The sequence below is a fragment of the Corylus avellana genome, chromosome 3 (assembly GCF_965113065.1).
Source record: "Corylus avellana chromosome 3, dhCorAvel1.hap1.2, whole genome shotgun sequence".
Lineage (NCBI taxonomy): Eukaryota > Viridiplantae > Streptophyta > Magnoliopsida > Fagales > Betulaceae > Corylus > Corylus avellana.
In genome coordinates, this window is record NC_142492.1 from 10,264,458 (window position 1) to 10,286,235 (window position 21,778).

The 21,778-nt window shown below is 33.6% G+C and overlaps 2 protein-coding genes across 2 annotated transcripts; one reads left to right on the plus strand and one right to left on the minus strand.

Moving 5' to 3' along the window:
• Positions 1 to 7,541: 7,541 nt before the first annotated feature.
• Positions 7,542 to 8,431, minus strand: LOC132175975 (protein P21-like). The gene has a single exon (XM_088514567.1). The coding sequence runs from the start codon at positions 8,403 to 8,405 to the stop codon at positions 7,728 to 7,730; it is 678 nt and encodes a 225-aa protein (XP_088370693.1). The 5' UTR covers positions 8,406 to 8,431; the 3' UTR covers positions 7,542 to 7,727.
• A 7,512-nt stretch (positions 8,432 to 15,943) lies between these two features.
• On the plus strand, positions 15,944 to 16,913 carry LOC132173986 (thaumatin-like protein 1). Its single transcript, XM_088514246.1, has 2 exons — positions 15,944 to 16,333; positions 16,446 to 16,913. The coding sequence occupies exons 1-2, from the start codon at positions 15,994 to 15,996 to the stop codon at positions 16,835 to 16,837; spliced, it is 732 nt and encodes a 243-aa protein (XP_088370372.1). The 5' UTR covers positions 15,944 to 15,993; the 3' UTR covers positions 16,838 to 16,913.
• The last annotated feature ends 4,865 nt before the right edge of the window (positions 16,914 to 21,778 follow it).

Below are 21,778 nucleotides of genomic sequence, written 5' to 3' on the forward strand. Positions count from 1 at the left end.
TGAAAATTCATTAGAAATACGATTCATTGCCTCTCGTTAAGGATCAAGATACCCGGCAATGCTCCAAAAATTGTTCATCAGTTTTTTCTCAAATCCTGACCATCCAATGTTATCCAATAGCCACAATTTCACCATGTATCCCAACTAAAGATAAATAATAAATTATTATTTATTTTTTAAAAAATATATATAAAACAAAATATTAAAATTAAAAATGAAAAAAAAAAAAAACTGAGATGGCTGGCCACCCCAATTGAGCCATGGGAGTGGGGGAAGCCACCCCCAGGGGCCGGTTGGGGGTGGCCGAAGCCACCCCTTAAGGCCAAAATCCAAAAATTAAGGGTGGTTGAAACCATCCACATAGCCTTAGGGGGTTGTTCGGCCACCCCCATGGCTAAAACCCAAAAATTAATTTTTGGGTTTTGGCCATGGGGGTGGCCGAACCACCCCCTAAGGCCATGGGAGTGGCTTCGGCCCCCCCCAACCGGTCTCTGGGAGTGGCCGAAGCCACCCCCGTGGCCATTGGAGGTGGTTCGGCCACCTCCCATAGCCAAAACCCAAAAATTAATTTTTGAGTTTTGGCCATTGGGGGTGGCCGAACCACCCCTAGGGCCATGGGGGAGGCTGAAGCCATCCCCAACTGACCCCTGGGGGTGGCTTCCACCACTCCTAATGGCACAATTGGGGTGGTCGACAACTCCGGTTTTTTTAATTTTTAATTTTAATATTTTGTTTTATATATATTTTTTTTAAAATAAATAATATTTTATTATTTATCTTTAATTGGGACACGTAAAATTGTGGTTGTTGAATGACATTGAATGGTCAAAATTTGAGAAAAAATTGATTGGCAATTTTTTAAGCATTACCAGAAATCTTGATCCACTTAACGGGTTTTCCTCGTGCATTATTTTGTATATTTTTAAAATTGATGTGACCCGCATTAATTCCGAAATCCAGTACACAATAAAAATATGGGTTTTCCTTTGATATTTACTGCACCGACGAAAGACATGAGAGATACGGATTAAATAAATGTTAATTTAATCGGTTGGGGCATTTATATATGTGTCAGTTTTTGGGAAAGGTGGCCAAATCCATTTATTGCTCCTTTACAACTCAGTTGGAGTTATTTACGTATGTGTCAGTTTCTGGGAAAGGTAGGCAAATCCATTTTTATGAGTGCTTGTGGAATTTCTTTCACTTACTTTCGTAGAATTTTCACCTGTGGAAAAAGACCTACGCCCATGCATGCGACTTGTCTAAGGATTAATGGAAAGAATTTGGAGTAACCTAACTAATCCATTGGGCATCTACCTCGTATGTTCTTTCTAATAGGGATTTTTTTTTTTTTTTTGAAACACAATTGAACTTCACTCTGATTCACTTTTCTAGAATAAACTTGTAATGTATAAACTTGAGGTTCATGAAGACATATATGAGTGCTCAAAAAGAAAACAAGGGCTAGCTAACCCCATATTAATTAAGGAGTCGCATGATTTTGTACGTGGTAAATATTTTAGTACTTTTAGCACCGCTCTCAGAAAAATTGAAAAAGCCAACTTACTTACTTAATTATTCCTTCATTTTTGTATTGTTACGTTTAGGGTTTATAGTAAAATTTGTAATATCTCAATACCACTTATAATATTACAAGGAGTGCTATGAGCAACTAAGCTCTCATTCGTTTTTTCTTTTCTTTCCCTACGTACAGCCAACATTATGTCTTGTATGAGTTGCCAAAATATATCATAATTTTTAAAAGTGGTGAGATACGAAAATAAGAAGAAAGTAAAAACCAATCTACGCGATATTAAAATTTAAGTAGTTTGGTTTAACAAGCTTATATTTACTGGCAGAAATGAATCAAAAGAAATTTACTATCAAGAGTAACATTAAAAAAAAAAAAAATTAAAAAAAAAAAAAAAGTGAGAGGAAAATAACATAAAACATTGCTACCTGAGAGTATACCAAGTAAGATCCGGCGGCTTATTGGCATGGGATGCTAAAGATTGATAAAGGTTGTGAGCCCTAGTAAGCGGACAAGATAATAGATGTGTCTCAAAGCCCACTAAGGGTTTGTTTGGGATTGCGTTTGAGGAGCTTAAAAGTGCATTTAACACTTAAAAAGTCCGTTTGAAAAGTTGTCGTTTGGTAAAAAAAATTAAAAGTGTTTCTAATTATATTTTAGCTACCATGTTAATTTATATATATATATATATATATAAAATAAAAATTGTAATACCCTTTGCCGCCATAAAAGTTACACGTACACCATTTACATCCCATTAATACTTGATTCATCAGCAGCCACAAGAAATACCGACATATATATAAGAGCAGAGACGAAGGGAGGGGGGGACCGGTGTAATACCCTTTGCCGCCATAAAAGTTACACGTACACCATTTACATCCCATTAATACTTGATTCATCAGCAGTCACAAGAAATACCAACATATATATAAGAGCAGAGACGAAGGGAGGGGGGGACCGGGGTAGGCCATGGTCCCCCCCAAAATAAGGAAAATTAGTCAGCCCACTTCCATAAAATTTTCTGGTTCTGTTCCTGTATAAGAGACTAAGAATTTGGAGTAACCAAATTAATCCATAGGGCATCTGCCTGGTATGTTCTCTCTAATAGGTCTTTTTTTTTTTTTGAAACACAATTGAACTTCACTCTGACTCACTTTTCTAGAATAAACTTATAATGTATAAACTTGAGGTTCATGAATACATATATCAGTGCTCAAAAAGAAAACAAGGGATAGCTAACCCCATATTATAAATTAAGGAGAGTCGCATGATTTTGTACGTGGTAAATATTTTAGTACTTTTAGCACCCCTCTCAGAAAAATTGAAAAAGCCAACTTATTTATTTAATTATTCCATCATTTTTGTACTGTTTCGTTTAAGGTTTAGGGTTTAGGATTTATAGTAAAATTTGTAATATCTCAACCCTACTTATAATATTACAAGGAGTCCTATGAGCTACTGAGCTCTCACTCATTTTTTCTTTTCTTCCCTTACGTACAGCCATCATTATCAGGCCGGCTAGACCACTAGGCGAGTGAGGCGCTAGCCTAAGGCCCCCGGATTAATAAGGCCTAAAAAAAAAAATAATTAATTAATTAATTTTTTTTTAATTTAAGGCCCATTTTTTTTCTTCATAAAAACTTAAGGCATCTAATCATGATAAGTAAGTAATTTAAAAAATGTCTCAATTTAATAAGACCTCAATATAATAAAAGCCCATGGTAAAATAAGACTAATTAATCCAAAAAAGCAAATATCCTTGTACTTAAAAAGAGCCTATCTAGTATCTACTTATGCATCCGAAATTATTTGATATTGAAAGATCATTTTAACCCTACCTAACCACCCATTTTCTTTCCTTTTTTTTTTTCTTTCTCTCTTTTCTTCTCCACTGCCGACAGCCTCCCCTCTTATCTTTTTTTTTTTTTTTTCAAAACATAACATGATGGAGAGAGATGAAGAGAGAGAGAGAGAGAGAGAGAGAGAGAGGCTGGGCGAGAGAGAAACACGCGTATCAATAGGGTAAGAATTCATAAAAATCAAAAATCAAAAATCAAAAATTGATTTTTTTTTTGTAATGTTTATTTTTGTGCTTGATTTTTCCTGTGAGTTTTGTATGGGTTTTTGTCAATTTTTTTGGTGGGTTTTGTTTGAAACAGGTATATCAAAGAGGTAAGAATTAATAAAAAATAATAAATAAATAAATAAATTGATTTTTTTGTAATCTTTATTTTTGTGCTTGATTTTTCTAGTGGGTTTTGTATTGGTTTTTAACAAATTTTTTGGTAGGTTTTGTTTAAAACAAAGATGTATCAAAGAATCAAGTGAGAAAGTTACTGCCACGGTATGGATTTTTTTTTTTTTTTTTTTGATAATTTTGTATGGGTTCTTGATAATATTTCTAGTTTTTTTTTTTTTTTTTTTTTTTTTTTTTTGCTTTTGTGTGCTTCAGTTTTGGAACATGTGCTTCGTAGAGATTTGGTGCAGTTCTTCGATTGATTCATAAAAAAAAAATTAATTAATTAATTTTTTTATTGTTGTGTTTATTTTTGTAAGGATTAATAAAAATGATAACTCTAAATAAAATAATAATATTAAAATAAATATGATTTAATTAATATACAAATATTAAAAAAAAAAATAAGGCTCCATTTAAAAGCTTCGCCTAAGGCCTCAAAAAACACTAAGTTGGTCTTGATCATTATGTCTTGTATGAGTTGCGAAAATATATCATATTTTTCAGAAGTGGTGAGATGCAAAAAATAAGAAGAAAGTAAAAAACAATCTACATGATATTAAGATTTAAGTGGTTTGGTTTAACAAGCCTACATGCAGAGATGACTCGAAAGAAATTTACTATCAAAATATGGAATACAAAGAGTAACATTAAAAAAAAAAAAAAAAGTGAGGATAATAACAGAAAACATTGCTACCCGTGAGTATACCAAGTAAGATCTGGCGGCTTATTGGCATAGGATGCTAGTTATTTGGTTCGAAGTCGTTCACTGGAAGGATAAAAAATAAAAATAAATAAATAAAAATAAAAAATAAAAAAATAAAAGAGAACGAAGGGAAGGGTAAAATGGTCACTTAATAGATTGGGTACCGATAAGTGGATGTTTAATTTGGCACATTTCCCGAAAATGTACAGCATCTACCCCCACAACCCGGTTATCAAACACCATGAACTCAATGTCAAGCCTAAAGATTGATAAAGGTTGTGAGCCCAAGTAAGCGAACAAGATAGCAGATGTTTTCTCAAAGCTCACTAAAGATTTGTTTGGAAAGGGTTTAAAAAGTCTAAAAATGGTCAAAACGTATTTTCAATAAAAGCTTAAAAATGAAGCTTTTGTCAAAAAATACTTTTTGACTTAAAATCTCTATTTATCCAATGCAAATTCCAAACAGGATATAAGGAAACAACTTAGCTTGTAGGACTCATCTACGCCCCCCATCAAAGTCGGAGGGAGGGGGGGACCTGCTGTGGCCATGGTCCCCCCCACTTCATCAAAAAAGATATTACCAATTATTCAAATTGCTATAGCTAGCTTCCAAAAAGTCTTAATAATTAATGCACGTTTGCAATGACGTAGCTTACACACATAGACGGAGCCATGCCCCCCTTCCCTCAAAAAAGATATTTTGAGTAAAAAAAAATTTATACGAGTCCCCACCCAAAATAAATTGATAGGTCCCAATCCCCCCAACTCTCCTCCACTTGTCGGTTCTTACTTCTTAGGTTAATCATGGAGTTTTCTTTTGGTAAATTTTTCTATTGTTTGGCTTGGAAATTTGGTTAAGAATCTAAAAAGTTGACTTTTTTTTTTTTTTTTTTTGCCTTTCGGCTTGGAAACTTGGAAATTCATGTTGCTACTTGGAAATTTATATGTTTTTTGTTGTTATTTTCTTTATGTATGTATGTAAATCTTGGATCTTTTCTCTGTGAGGATTTCTGGTTCTTGATTTGATATGGCCGTATGAGAATATTTGATGGGTTTTTATAACTAATGCCATTGAGAAATCTCTAGTTTCTCTTTGAGTTTTTGTTCCACCCATTGAATTTCAAGTTTGAAATCATAATGATTTAAGGAATTTTTAATTAGGTCCGAATTTGGGGGAATTTTAGTAAGAAGCTAAATTCCTAAACTTCACTAGGGGCTTTTGTGTGTAGTGGATTTCTATGCATGATTTGAGATCCGGGTTGTTAGATTAATGGGTTTAAAGCTTTAATTTCATTATTGTTTATAGTATAGACATAAACCCTAATTTGTATAGTATGAATTAAATTAGGGCTTTTAGTATGTGAACACTAGGATTGCTAATTGGATGTGTTAATTACATTTAAAGTGTTAATTAACCCTAAACTTTTATGAGTTCAATGGAAATTGATGCCCATGGGGTTTAGGTTCTATTATGTCATATTATAATCATATTGATTCTTGTATGTGAATATGAGTATTATAAATTTGGGGTAAGTTGCTAGATCAATAGAATAGGAAGAGAATAATAATTATAGGGTTAAAGTATAATGTTTAACTTAAGAGTCTATGTGATGATTATGTTATTCATGTGAGTTTGTTCATTGTTAACCTACAAATATTTTTTCTTTATTTTCTAATGACTCAAAATGATCATGTAAATTTATTTGTAGATGATGAGAAAGTCAAATACAATATTTGACTATTTCAAAAGAAAAAATGCACAAAGTTTATTGGAGTTTGATCCTAGATTGTGTGTCACGAGAATATCATGCTAATCAACGAGGTGCAAAATAACTCAACGCAGGTCGCACTTTTTGAGGTTAGTTCTCTAAGCTCAATTCCTAATCTAAGTGGTCTTGTAATTTGCATATTATGGTTGAGAATATTGTTTGTTAAAATTTAAACGTTTAATTGGAGAGTATGACACAATTCTAAGCTCAATTCCTCATTGTATTTAAGTACCCGTGATTAGAAAAAGAAGACAAAAAAAAAAAAAAAAAAAGTACTGGTTCATTACACACTGCAAAAAAAAAAAAAAAAAAAAAAAAAAAATTGCTTTGGTCCCCTCCCATAAAACTTCCTGGCTCCATCCCTATATATATATATTTTGAATCTTGATCAATAAATCAAGTAACCTGTTTAAATGCAACTAAACATAAACCATAACTTCCCAAAACTGGAAAAGGCCCACTAATAATATAACTGTCCAAAGTCTTGCATCAGCCCATGACTCTTAGCCGTCTCAGTATTGCACAATATCCCACGTATGAGAGGCAGATGAGTTTTATTATTATTTAATAATAATAATTATACGGGAGAAAAATGGGAGATTAATTACAACATAACAAAAACAACCAAAAGGTGGACACCTTAAACAAAAGCTTCAAAACAATTAGAAAACCATACAGGAAACTTATACTTATTAAAACAAGTCAAATAAGTGACCCAATTTATTAGAAAAATTGAGACTACCACATAGGGCGACTCTAAAAGCACTTGAGTTAGAAGTGAGATGCTCTCCACTTCCTCCTAGTGATATTTGAAGGTGGATCCTCAAATTCCGGAGACTTATGCTTCTTCCCCAAACCCTCAATTAGCTCTTAAGAGTTTTTTTTTTTTTTTTTTTTTTTTTTTGGGTTAGTTTTAATATGAAACCTTTAAAGTTAATTTCAACTAATATAAAATAAACTTTGGTATTTTGAGGTGGGTAGTTTAACTATAGAATGAATTGTCCAGTCAACCCGGCTGTTTGCTTGATCTGGGTAAAAAATAGATTTTAAAAAAAAATTGGCAAAAATTAGCTCTATAAAGATATCTTTATGGTCAGTAATAAAAGTTGGAAAATGCTACTGTAGTTTCTTTAAAAGTTTATGTGTCAATTGCGTTTATACTTTAATAATTAATTTATAATAGAAACTTTATAGTAAAAAATTTACAGGTCCATTTACCTCCCATTTGTACTTGATTCATCATCGGCCACAAGAAATACCGACATAGAGAGAGATGCATAAATGGTTCACCAAAAATAAAAGTCAAAGCAAATAGCGATGGTTATAATGACTTGTGAGGGTGAATTTATTACAATCTAATTACGTGAATACGTAATATATTGCGCGCGTCTGCACTGCAAACAAAGCCTTTAAGCTTTTATTACATTACATATTATTATATATGACTAGCCATGCAGCTTTCCTTCCTATTTTAGTACTACTTCAAGGGCAGAAGACAACCTTGTAGTTAGTCCCACCAGGGCACGTGAATGTGCTTGTTGCATCATCTTTAGGGTAACTATAAGCATCGGGGCAGCGTTCCTTAAAAAATTTGGAAAAATCTGTCGGTCCGCAGCTTCCAGAATTGCAACAATATTGATCGGTCTTAAAGACGGTACATGGGTTGTTACAGCCGCCTGAGGCCTTCAACTCATTGGGGCACTGCCCGTTGATATCAGCAGTACATCTTATACCACGAGTGCAACCACTAGAGGTGGGACTAAAATCCATAGCAACATTAAACCCATCGACAAGAGAGATATCGAAGAAGTCCAAGTTGTTGTATTTGTTTAACCCAAATTCAGCAAGAGTGTTTGGGGGTGTACCGTAGGCTTGGCATTGAAGAAGTCCACCGCAGTCACCAGTTTGGCAACTGCCACGTCCGGAACCATCAAAATTGCACATTGTTCGAGGCCAAATGCGGCCGCCTGTAGTGCCAGCATCAACTTCATGGTTCCATGTTTCACCTTGATTGAGTTGTCGGCCACCGCCGGGCACAGCCCCAGCCCAAACTGTGAAAGGGCAATTGTTTGTTATGTCAAATCTAGCTGCATGTGCTAGACCGAAGTAGAGAGCAATGAAAAGAGAGAAGAAAATGGATAGATTTTTGGAGAGACTCATTTTGTGAAGTGAGAGATATTTGTTGTAACTGGTAAGCTCTTGTGGTTTGTGAGGGAGATGCTTAGGGGTTTATATAGGGTGAGCTTGGGGGGTCATGGCCTTCTGGGAAGGTGCGTGAATTAGATTGTTGGAAAATTTGGCACGCCCGTTTTATTATTGGCTAGACTTGAAGACAAGTCAACAAAAAGAAAAATAAAGAATATCTGCATAAAATAATTGTAGGTAACATTTGTTAACGACGTGTTTGGTCCGTAGTTAATACTTCCACAGTAAGTTTAACCTATGACATTGTCAACACCAAAAACTTTTGAACAAAGTTTTCAATAGAGTGGGTTTCAACCTAATTTATTTAGGACACAAATTTCCTCCAAACTAGTTTGGAGGAAATTTCTTTCAACCTACTCTAATAATGACAAGTGTCATTCAATATTTTTTAATTTTTAAAAAATTAATATTTGGGTTCATAGATTAGTGAAATAGCAATAAATGACTGTAAAAATATTAAAGAAAACATATGAAAGATGACACTTGGCACTTATTAGACTTGCAGTGGAAGGAAATTTCCTTCAAACTAGTTTAGAAAAAAAAAAAAAATTTGTGCATTTATTAAACTGTTTTAGAGTAGATAATTATTATGCATATTTTTTAAAATATATATTTTATATCAAAATTACATGCTTTAAGGACATATGTCAATTTAATAAATTAAATTAAAATAATTTTTTCTCACCTAATTTTAGGGAAATTATTTTCCTAAATCTTTAGCTAGAGGTTACCATATTTGTATGTTCGAAAAAAAAAAAAAAAAAAAAACCTTCCGACTATCTCGGTGTTTATTTTTTATGTTGTTTGGTTACCGAGAAAAACCTCTAGAAAAGAAGTGGAAACTACGTGAAACTAATTATCTGGAAGTACTAGAATTTATTCGCAATGGGTTTTTTGTTGCATTAATATATATTTCACTTTTCTTCTTTTTAATGCTGCATGTTGTTTGGTTAGTGAGAAAAATCTTTCCGAAAGAAGAGGAAAACTGTATTTCTTCTAAATCGATCCGTTTGTTACTTTCTCTGATCTTGTCTTTTTGTTGCATGATTTCTCTCTTCTTAATGTTCTTGTTTGGTTATCGAGAAAAACCAATGTGAAAAATTGTGGATGTCCTTCGGCTTTGAGTCTTGACTTTTAGACTTTTAGCCGCGATTTTTGGGCATTAATGCACACCTTTCAATTTTGTAATAAATAGTGATCACATAGGGTAGAAAAGTAGGAAAAATAGAATAAATGGCAAGGAAAAGTCTCAAAGAATTAAGGGGCTAAGGCATCCAAAATTTCGTAAATTGACCACATTCTTCATAAAACAAGAGTCATTCTTATGATAAGCTTGGAAAATATGAAGTTCAAAAGCGATAAGCTAGTCATGGAAAATTACACCTTTCTCCTCATATACTATTTTTTATTCTATTACCCCATTTTTTTCATTGACTCAACATATTATTCATTATCAAGGGTGGTAATTTAGTAGACCAAAGGGAATTTCAATGTGATTAGGTAAATACTAGAGCATCTCACAAGGAGAATCTTCATATTAGATTAGTAAAACATATTGGGTTTCATTAATGTCTCAATGAGGTTGCGTCAGAACTGTCTACCTAGTCATTTAATTAATATGTTAACTTTTCCCTCACATGTCGGACCAGACAAACTATAGAGTCGTGATTAGAAGTCAAGACCATTCCTCTAATACTATCTAAAATTATTACTTATCTTAAAAACTTAAATATCATATTAAATTAGCCAACTGTCTCAAAAATTAAAAAATGTATGAATTTTAATTATTTAATTTATATTTTAATAATTATTGTTGCGTGAGGTGCTTTGGTTTCCTCGGCCAAAAATATAGAAATGCTTAATTTTTCTTCCATTAATATTTGGCTTAATTGACGGCATAATTTAGCCAATAGACAAATGTAACAAGTTAACAAAAAATTGACTACTAGATAATGAAGTCTTACTCATGCAAAGGTCGTTTTCTAGTACGGGTGAATCCAAAGCATGTAAACGAGGATTTTTCCTAACACTGGTGGCTAGAAAACTATATTTGGTAGGTTTTTATTTATTTTTTATTTTTATTTATTATTATTATTATTATTATTAGTTTGTAAAAAGCAATGGTAAAGATTGCCTTTATTTAAAAATAATTGAAATTTTCTTTAATTTTGTATTCTTTACCGTTAATTTTTGCATTAAAAAATTTCGATCTAATAATTTTTTTTTAATTTTTTTACGGGAGGTAAGCCAAACTCTACCCGTTATGCATTCATTAATTTCCTTTTAGCACTTTTTTTTTTTTCTAATAATTTCCTTTTAGCACTTGATTTATGGTCAAGCAGGAGAAAGAGTCAGTTTTGACTTTTGAGAGGAGAAGGAGCAGCCCTTCCTTTTCTACTCCCCGCTCTTATTCTCCCCCTCTTTCTGGTTTTTATTTTATATTTTATATTTTATATATATATTTTTTTTATGTTTGTAGGTGTTCTTCGACCTGATCAATAACTTTGGCTTCTCTTCTATGCGTCCGTCCACCTTTCACCGTGTTGTGCCGTTCATCTCATTCCTGCCACTGCTGCTGCTTACTAGTTGTTTATTTGTGTTTTTGTTTTGAATAAGAAGTTTCTTTTTTTTAGATTTGCCCTTATGAGTTCGGAAAAATAATTAGGTGTGACAGGTTATCTCTTACGGCCGGTTCAAATAAATTTTGTTAAGAAATTTGGTTACCTGTGTCTTAGATATAGTCTGCTTAGAGCAGATCAGCTCTTTAACTATATTTATACACATAGGTTAGCATAAGATTAAAGTCATAAATAACACCTGATTGTAAGGATTTTTGTTTGTTTCTATGACTTTGTAATATCATAGCATGTGGTTATGATTTTTGTAAAACTTTATGCTCCTAATCTTTAATCAATGAAATCCTCAGATTTTTGTTAAAATAAAAAAATAAAAATAAAAATAAAAATAAAAAAGGAGAAAGAGTCCAATATAGAAGCATGGAGGGACAAAACTATGATGACATTATGGAAAATTAGGCCAAGTCTATATAGAGATGAAGATGGCTTCCAGATGGTCTACATGACGCACAGTGTCGTTGTACATGTGATTAATTTGTCTTTGTTGGAAATTATTCACAGATCAATGACGACACCATTTGGCTTGACTCTTGAAGAGGCTAGCCCAGCTTATCTAGAAGACTAGAACACTCGAGTTTAGCATTAAGTCACGCCTAGATTTTTTTTTTTTGATGAATATAATATAGTAATTGAATTAAAGGAAATAAATTAATACACCGGGGGATCAATAACAAGGTCCCCAAAAAAGACAAAGAAATCAACAAAAACTAAGCACAATAAACGGTCAGGCTGGGCCGGCTGCACCGTTTGACAAGAAATTCATATGTGGTCTTTCTCTGGCCCGATGAGAAAATTGGTTCAACCATTTTTATACAAAGATTTGGACGATTATGTTGGATTAACATTGATCCTGAAAATTCTTTGATGCAGGGTTGTCATTGGACAAATCTTAGGGTACTATAAATCTTATTACAGCTCATAGCAAACTCATATGGCAATTCACATTTTATTGAAATGATCGTCAAGTTAATTGTCACATGATAATCTCATATTTTAGTGGCTAACATAATAAGTATTACATGAACTAATACATCCGTTTATAATTATAATAAATATAATATAAATTGTCACATAATAGTCTATATTTTAGCAATTAATATAATAGGTGCAACATGTCACATTATATATATATATATATATATATATATATATATTTTGACATGTTAGCACAAGAGGGGGGATAGGGATTCAAATTAGTGACATCTGCTTTATTAGACGTGGTCCCAACCGATGAAGCTATCTCTTGGGAACATGTCACATTAATTTTTTTTTAAAAAAAAAAACCTTATAACAAAAGTTCTAATAACCAATGGTTCTTAAATTGGATCCTGGTCCTCTCCAGTCCAAAATGGACTGGAGAGTATCCAGTTCATAGCTAGGATTTCTTAGAACCACAAATTTGACACATGTCCTCATAATAATAAAAATAATAAATTATTATTTAAAGTCTTTAAAAAAATTAAAAAACAAAATAATAAAAAAATAACAGCCACCCCAAACCAGTCGATATGTGGTGACTGAAGCCAACCCCAGGCCCAATGGGAGTGGCTCAAGGCTCTTGACTTTTGCAAGTTAGGCCATGAGGGTGGTTCCGCTACCCTTGGCTAGCCATTACCATCCCCTAGCTAAAATACTTCTTATGGCCAAGATGATGTGGCTTATTTGTTTATTATTATTTTTTTAAAAAAATTTTAAATAATATTTTATTATTTTTTATTAGTGAAACAAGTGTTTTATTTCTCAAAAACTCTATCCATGAACTCGATATTTTCTGGTCCAAAAGGAGATAATCCGGATCCTCTTAAATTATAATTTCCAAACATGTGTGACGTATACAAGTCTTATAGTGGGGCCCAAATCAGTCCCTGAATGAATTACGGGCCCCTGATGGGTGTAGCGTGTAACAATCTATGTACAGTTTTCAAGATCAATAAATATTGAAGAACCAATGGGCTTGGGAGCTGTGGCCCAACAAATTACTCCAATTTCTTCAAGTATACGTGCCCGCTTACAGCTACCCTCACGATGATCAAACCAGCGTTTTCACTTGTCCCAGCGGTACCAACTACAGTCTCCAGGCAGGGGCGGGTCTAGGAATTGGATAATGAAACATAATGATAATTTTTTGTCCTATAATATGGTAAATACAATCAAAAAGTAAATTATACCATAATATATATAAAAAAAAACAAAAATTAAAGTAACTATTAAAAATTTTTATCTAATGATGTCATAAACACATAATAATTTAAACTACTTGCAAAATAAACTAAGCACAATTAAATGACTAGTAGTGTCTAAGAAAAATGAGTACCTTTTAGTGGCCTGTTAGCCTACGGCTATTTCTTTTAGAAAAACCTCAAATCTCAAAGCATAAATCACATTAGAGACTAGAGTCTACAGAGAAGAGACTAGAGTCTAAATTTAGCCAAAAAAACCACATTTATCTATTTTAATTTCCTACTTTTTTAAAGCACCCACATCTGATTCAGCATTTTAACTTATCACTTTTATTATCTCATTTAAATAATCTTCCCCTATCAATTAAATATTATTTTTTTATTCTTTCTTTCTTTATTATTTCTTTCCTCACAGCATCAAAACCAGTAAATAGCATCCTAACGGTTTTTGGCACATGCATGGAGAGAGAGAAAATTATTTTTAATATAGGAGAGAAGTTGTAGAATATGAGGGGCCGATTGTTTATTATTAAAATGAGATAGTGGGCAAGCTGTAGCACATGATAGACTCACATCTGGCTAAAAAATTAAAATTACTAAGAGTGCCCTTAAATTTTTGTCATAAAAATGCTTAAAAAATTTTAATTTTTTTTTTTTACTGGGGTCGCTCGCCCTGAGTCGCCCCATGTATATCCGCCACTGTCTACAGGGTTGTCTTCTGCCCATCATAAAGGCTATTTTTTTTTTTTTTTCCTTTTACATTTTGGTGGTGAGAAAAAAAAGAGAATAAAGATTATCTGAGAGACGCAAATGTAAGGGTATGGGGGGATCTCCTTAGAACATTCTCAGCAACTTCCTTGTCATTTTTCCTATATTTAAGGATTCAAACTACTTTTTGCTTCCTTATGTCAAAATACACCCCAATAACTTCCCTTAATCATTCCTTATATCATTAAAATATTTATTTTTTTAATTATATTATATATATGAGAGGAGAGAGGAGAGTGTAAAGAAGAGAGAGAAATATTTTTTTTGAATTTAATAATCATAAGGATCGCAATAGTAGAACCCTATACTTTAGGTTCTACTGTAGCGATTTTCATGGTTAAGGCTCATTTAAGAAATCTGTTGGGAATGCACTTACCCCTTACCCCATAAGTGATTGCTGGGGCCCGGTGCAACTGTCAAATGGGACAAGCCAAAATGCAAATTGAAAGCTAAAAGTAACAAGAAGATCTAGGTCATTGATCATTTCAGTCAATGTTTTAGCGGTGAGAGATCAAAATAATTAATATTAATTCCTTATGCCATAAGGAGATTCTCCATTATCCTATCCTCCCCTTATTTTTAAGTTAATTTGTAATACACGATAAATGTCATGAGAACTCATACATGACAATTTATATTTAATATCATGTTTGTTAGTTTGCAAGAAATTTATAATAAAAATTGTAAATGGAATTAGCAATATCAAGTCTAAATTCTCTTCGGCAAGTGGGTTATTATTATTGAAAAAAAAGAAAAAAAAGAAAAAAAAGAAGAAGAAGTGGGTTCTAATTATAGACGCCAGTCCCTTTTTATGTCCCTTCGACACTAATATATTTGATTATTACATTCAATAATCATATACATGAATCTGGTCTATCAATGTACCCTGCACATGGAAGAAAGAGGACCATAGACTTGGTCTTTGGGACAAGCTTTTTTTGAGGTTATGGAGGGAGGCGGCCTCAATCTGATGAAGACAGTTCTCTTTCTGTAGACATCCAGCTTATCCTTACATCATAACAAAATATTAAAAAGTCGGTCTTTGGTAGGAAAGTGGGCAAGCTGGCAGCTCATGAGAGAAATTAAAGCTTGCTTCCATTGAATTTGACTATACTGATAAGGTTAATAGATTTGATAGGGATAGACTTTAGGGTTTATCATAAGTTTGGCCACTCTTTCACAATTATCTGTCTCAATTACTTATAATAATTAAACAATCTTAAGAAATCTTGATCCATAATTACACCAGATCATATGTTTTTTATAAATCCCAATGGAAATGAGCCAATCTCTTATTTTATAAAGGTAAAAATGATTATTTTACTTTTCGATCATTCTATCCTTATAAAAAGGAAGATATAAAATTTTTTTTAACTATGTCTTGTGGGTTGTGGCTAGCCTATGCCTCTAAAAAGATTTGATGAGACACTAGCTATGATGGTACATGAATCATGATGACTTTAGATGGGTACTTTGAGAGGTTTCCCATCAAAACAATGTCTGAGAAAGCAGAATCAAAGCCTGTTGTATTAGAGAATTATCTGTGGTTTCAAATTAAGCTTAATTAACAACAAACTTCAAATTTTGTTGTTTCTCTTTTCTGTCCCATCCCATGCAACTCAACCCAAGAGACTACTCTAACCCACACAAGTACTTGTGATCAACTGTTGTCTAGAAGACTAGAAAACAAAATTAAGATGAATTGATGATTATCGCAATGCTTTAAGAGGATAATTAACTCCCTATTTCTTTATTCATTTTCTCGAAAGCAACCTTCATTTTTGACTTCATCCACATTATGAAGCAGGAGAGTAGCCGCCTCTACCTTTTACTTTAAAAAAAGGTGTATAATTGCAATTATGTGCATCATGCCAAAAGCCACCCTTCCTGGCTTCCTCTATATAAACCCAGCAGTGCCAAATGGACCAAGCACAAGCACAAACATTTTGACACATAAAAATGATGTCCTTGGCCAACCTCTTGTTGTCCATCCAACTCCTCTTGATCTCCTTCTTTCTCATCTCCTCCCAAGCAGCCGTCTTTGAAATCCGCAATGAGTGTCCTTACACTGTCTGGGCAGCAGCCAGCCCCGGCGGCGGTCGCCGCCTAGACCGTGGCCAAAGCTGGACCCTCAATGTGGCGGCCGGCACTGCCATGGCACGTATTTGGGGCAGAACAAAGTGTAACTTTGATGCTGGCGGCCGTGGCCATTGCGAGACCGGTGACTGTGGAGCCCTAGAGTGCAAAGGCTGGGGTGTCCCTCCTAACACCCTCGCTGAATACGCCCTAAACCAATTTGGTAAGGTTAAATCACTCCTTATCTTAAAAACTTAAAAATTGAATTTTTTATTTTTGTTTTGATACCAAAAAGAGATAATTTAATTGTTGAAATTTATAATATTCTCTAACAGGTAACAAGGATTTCATTGACATCTCCCTAGTGGACGGGTTCAACATCCCCATGGACTTTAGCCCAACTTCTGGAGGGTGCCGAGGAATTAAGTGCACTGCTGACATCAACGGGCAGTGCCCCGGGGAGTTGAGGGCCCCAGGTGGGTGCAATAACCCGTGTACAGTTTTCAAGACCAATGAATATTGCTGCACTCAAGGGCAAGGGACCTGTAGACCAACCAATTTCTCAAAGTTCTTCAAGGCTAGGTGCCCAGATGCTTATAGTTACCCTCAGGATGATCCTACAAGCACATTTACATGCCCTGGTGGGACTAATTATAGGGTTGTGTTTTGCCCTAAAGGGTCTCCTCGTTTCCCACTTGAGATGGTTGGAAATATATGGGAGGAGTGAGAGAACCTTTGGGCTTTTGAATAAGTATGTAAGGGCTTTGAGAGCTTGGTGAAAATAAAATCTGAGTTTCTATTAATTAGTATGTCTTTTTGTTGGTTTGTGCTCAGCTGTAGAATAGAAAACTAATTGAAATAAGACTGCAAGTTCTTTTCATCAAGGAAATTTATGTGTCTTATACGAATAACTTAAAAAAAGTAGAGGAAAAGTATGTTGCATATTCTTGGCTGGAAAATAGAGTACCTTATTTACCTTGCTATCATATTTTTATTTTTATTTTTTTGATATGTCCACGCGAGAGGAAAGAAATTTAAACCAGCAACTTTCGCTTCATAAGCTATCATTAGGAAACTGGTATCAAGTTATTTGATACCATAATCAAACATGCATATTGGGAAAAAGAATTAATGTGTATCTCGTTTACCTATGTTTGAGCTCACCTCACTTGGTGGATGCAAAAAAATTTGAAATGAAAATAGCAGGGTCCTTCTATCAATAATCCATGAATCCTCATTTGTATTCTATTAATTACACATGTGTGAGTGTGTCCAAAGAAAAATGAGTTTTATATTAGAAAGATGTTAGAAATGTACTGAGTAGTTAGTATAGCATTGTTGGGTTCAAACTTATAGGCGTAAACGTCAAGGTTAATTGGACAAAAATTTTCTCTAAATCTGGTTAATTGGAGGACAACCCAATAAAATGACATATGTCCATTTTTTTAATAGCATGTGAGATGCATATAATTTTTTAATAAAATTTAAGCATGTGTTTTTCACGTGCTCAATGGACACATGTTATTTCTATAAACTAAGTTTAAGAAAATCCTTCCAACTCAAGTTAGAGGAAAACTCTTTGCCGATTGAGTGGTGTATCAACATGTTATATTATGGTCTTATTGAAAGACTCCTCAAAGACTAGTATGAGAATCAATTGTGGTATGCGATATGGTAGAGAGGTGCAAGCACGGACTTGGAATAAGAACAAAGGCATAAGATGTGGGTATGGACAAGAGTCTCTAGAGTAAGGGATAAAGGTTATACAACAAGAGTCCCTAAAATAGGGATAAAGATGCAAGGTGTATACGGAGACAAGGGTCCTTCGAGTTAGGAGCAAATGTTTGAAACATTTTAAGGCTTAAGGCGATAAGTTCAAGTGAGACATTTATTTATTTATTTAAATACTAATTAAATAATATTTATTTTTAATATTAATATTATATTTTTATTTAAACATCTGTATTCTTGGCTTTTTATTAAACCACCTTTATTGTACAATTATTAATTAGGGCCCTTAATTAAAGACTATTTATTAACTTTTTACTATATAAGAGGCTTTATTTTATTTTATTTTATTTATGAAAAATAATTTAATTATACAATTATTAATTGGGAGCCTTAATTTACTGGGGACCTTAAGAGACCGCCTAGTCACCTAAGGGTTGAACCGGCACTGCATTGCACATACGCAAATGAGAGCCCCTCAAAGAGAAGCAAAGGTGCATGGCACATGCGTTTGCAAGTGATCTAGAAACTGCTTATAAGAATGATACATAATAATAAAAAAAATCTTTCGTTTGAGAGGAAGTATAGCAATGTTGTGATGAACTCACAAGTGAGAATGAGATTAATGAGTATATAAAGAAAATATTAAGTCTTACATTGAAAAAATATGACAAATGAGAGTGGTTAATATAGGGTAATTAGGCACAAACTCAAAAAATTTAAACTCAATTTAAAAAAAAAAAAAAAAAAAAAAATTATTGGGAAGCCTCATTCTTTCATTAATACTCACCAGGAAAATTATTGTTCAGCAAATACAATACTGTATGTGGATAAATACTGGACTGTCCTCAATCCATACTTGGTCGAGAGTTGTTTTTGCTAAACGGTGGGCTACTTTGTTTGCCTCTTTTCTAGTGTGCCCTACAAACCATGATTGGAGTCTAATAAGTCTAGCTCACGCATCCTTAATCAATTGACCATAATGGCTTCATCAAGATTCCTCATCTCCCTCAACAATAACCCTTTGAAAGCCCAAGTCGCTACAAAAAAGCTACCGCTTTCCAAACTGCGACCGCGTCAACTACTATTAGGTCTATAATAAATGGCATTGTTGTACACAGAGGCTACCCTCCAACATCTCTAGCTATCACTCCCACCCCTGTCTTCTTACTTAAATTATCAAGAGATGCTTCCTAATTTATTTTATCCACTCAATGAGAAGGTTTCTTTCGTCTCTGCCTCTCTTGCACTAGAGAATTTCTAGGAAATTTCTCAAAATATCAATCTCCCCATATTCCTATCAAAGAAGACAACAGTCTTTATTGTGGGCACATCATGATGGGCACTTAGCAATAATTTGCTTTCCCATGGCACAGATAAGCAGCTTAGGTGCCAACTTTTACCATACTTTCCAAGTAGAGTCGTGGAGTTGAAGGACACTTATGGTATCAAAGAAGACCTACTTTTATGGTCAAGTGTGTTGATGCAAAGAATTAGATTGTTTGAAGAGGACAAAGTTGAAACTGACGTGCAATTAATTGTATCCTTCCAAAAATATGTCAAGCTGCTTTATGAAATTCAATCTTCATGACAATGCCACCCTTCAATTTTTATATCTAAATGTGTAGCGAAAAATCTCATGGAAGCAACAAATGCAAGCTTAACAAGTAAAATACCCCCGTAGAGTTGCAGTTAGTCCTGACAATAAGTGAGAAAGAAAGGGTTTTGATGTGGTTTATATGTTCAAGTAAGTGTTCGAACAACTCGAGGTGCCAGGCTCACCTGCTCGAGGAAATAAACCCTATCAAAATCATCTCTCATTAACTATATTAATTACAATTTTACTAGAAAATTGCAACAAATCCCGATCATCCCTCTATAATACTAATGATTACCTTAAGTAGTACTTGTCACTTCTCACCCATCAATACGTACTGTGAATTTGCAATTGTGAAAGATACTTTTATAGGGCCTACTTGCCTACCTGCAGGTGTCCTATGAAAACCCTTTCAAAATACATGTCCAAATTGCTATCAATCTAGACCAATAATTGATGAAAATCTCAATTCACTTGCTTTACTTTACCCTCATCTTTTGAAAAGGAGAAATGCTACATAAATATTTATGTGTACACTTTTAAGTATATACTTTTTGATGCGACAGTAAAAATCACTATTAGATCTACATACTTTTAAGTATATATTTTTTGACGTGACAGTAAAAATCACTATTAGATCAAAAATCTAATAGTAATCTATTCAAAATTCAACAGTAATTTTCATTGTCACGTCACTTGAGAGTATACAGTTAAAATTGCATGTAGCATTTCTCTTTGAACAATTTAGGAACAAAAATAAAAATAGCAATGACTGTTTGAATATTGACTGCTTTTAAGTTCGTTTGACATGACTTTTTTTTTTTTTTTTTGTTAGAATTACGCGTGCTAAGTGCTTATTTGGGATTACGTTAAGGACCTTAAAATTACTTTTGCCCTAAAAAAGCCAAAAACTACATTTTGAGAGAAGTTTAAAAATGACATTTTTCTAAAAAATTCTATTAAGTTTATTTTATGGTAAATATATCATAAGTCTTTGGGTTAACGCGCCAAAATTTTTATCTCCCTAATTTTTTTTCTTCGAAAATTCACTCCATGTGTCAATCGAAATGTCAAAAAAATTTCAACCATCAAAATCTTTTAATTGCCGTTAGCTTGGTTGAAACATTCTGTTTTACCACGTCAGCATATTAATTTAATTTAAAAATTAATTATACAAATAAATTAATTAATTTAAAAAAAAAAATAAAAAAAAATTGAAGGGGTAGCTGGAAGCCACCCCTAACTCATATGGGGTGGCCAAAAGCCACTCCAGGCGTGGGCAAACCCTAGGTGGCCTAAGGTGGCCTACAGGTGGTTTTGGGTGGCCCGTATGCCAACCCTAAACCCTGGGGGTGGCTTGTGATCACCCCTTGGGTGGTTAGGGGTAGCCTACGGGCCATTCCAAACCACCGATGGGGTGGCCGAGAACCACCCAAGGGGTGGCTACGAGCCACCCCTAGGTGGTTTGGAATGGCCCGCAGGGAACCTCAAACCCCATGGTTTTTTTTATTGTTTTTTAAAATTTTTTAAATTAAATTAATAAAAAATTATTATGTTGACGTGGCAAAACGGTGCGTTTCAAGCAATTTAATGGCAGTTAAACAATTTTGACTATAGAAATTTTCTTGGCATTTCGATTGACACATGAGTAAATGTTCGAAAAAAATAAAAAAAAAACTTAAGGAGATAAAAATTTTGGCGCGTTGACTGAATGACTTATGATATATTTACCCTTTATTTTATAAACAACAAATTTATTTCTCAACGAAATTCCAATCAAGCTAAGAAACTATGACTACTATAGCGCTTTTGGGTGGCTCATCAAGGTTTCAGGCCTGCTAGTGAAATGGGCCGTAGGAATTCTAATTCCACATCACCCTCACCCTCACACAATAATGAATATGCCAATCAGGGCATAAGCCCTTTTGTGTTTGCACGTATGATTGGGCTGCCGTCCTTTGCTGTCTTGTGCAAATAAAATCCATCCTACCAAAATACCAAAAAAAAAAAATAATAAAAAATTTTTGTTTTAAAATGGATAGGAAAATGATGACCAGTCAATTTCTTGGACCAGGAAGATTAGAGGTAATGTTGCAAATTACAATTTTAGTCTATAATTAGTTTAGATATCCCACCATTAGATTGGATTTTTTTTTTTTTTCTCTCAAATTGGATTAAAAGAATTTTTTTCAATTTAATTTATGTTTTCGTCCAAATAACGTTGGAATAAACTATTCTAATTCAGTATATTAAATCGACACTTGTCCTTAAAACATGTAATTTTTATATAAATTTTTAAAACTCATGTAATAATCATATGCTCTAATAACAAGTGCCATATAT

Excerpts from the sequence above, each read along its gene's own strand:
- LOC132175975 (XM_088514567.1), bottom strand. The coding sequence starts at position 8,405 with ATGAGTCTCTCCAAAAATCTATCCATTTTCTTCTCTCTTTTCATTGCT.
- LOC132173986 (XM_088514246.1), top strand. The coding sequence starts at position 15,994 with ATGATGTCCTTGGCCAACCTCTTGTTGTCCATCCAACTCCTCTTGATC. Across the intron at positions 16,334-16,445 it reads ATACGCCCTAAACCAATTTG|GTAACAAGGATTTCATTGAC; the intron begins GTAAGGTTAAAT and ends ATTCTCTAACAG.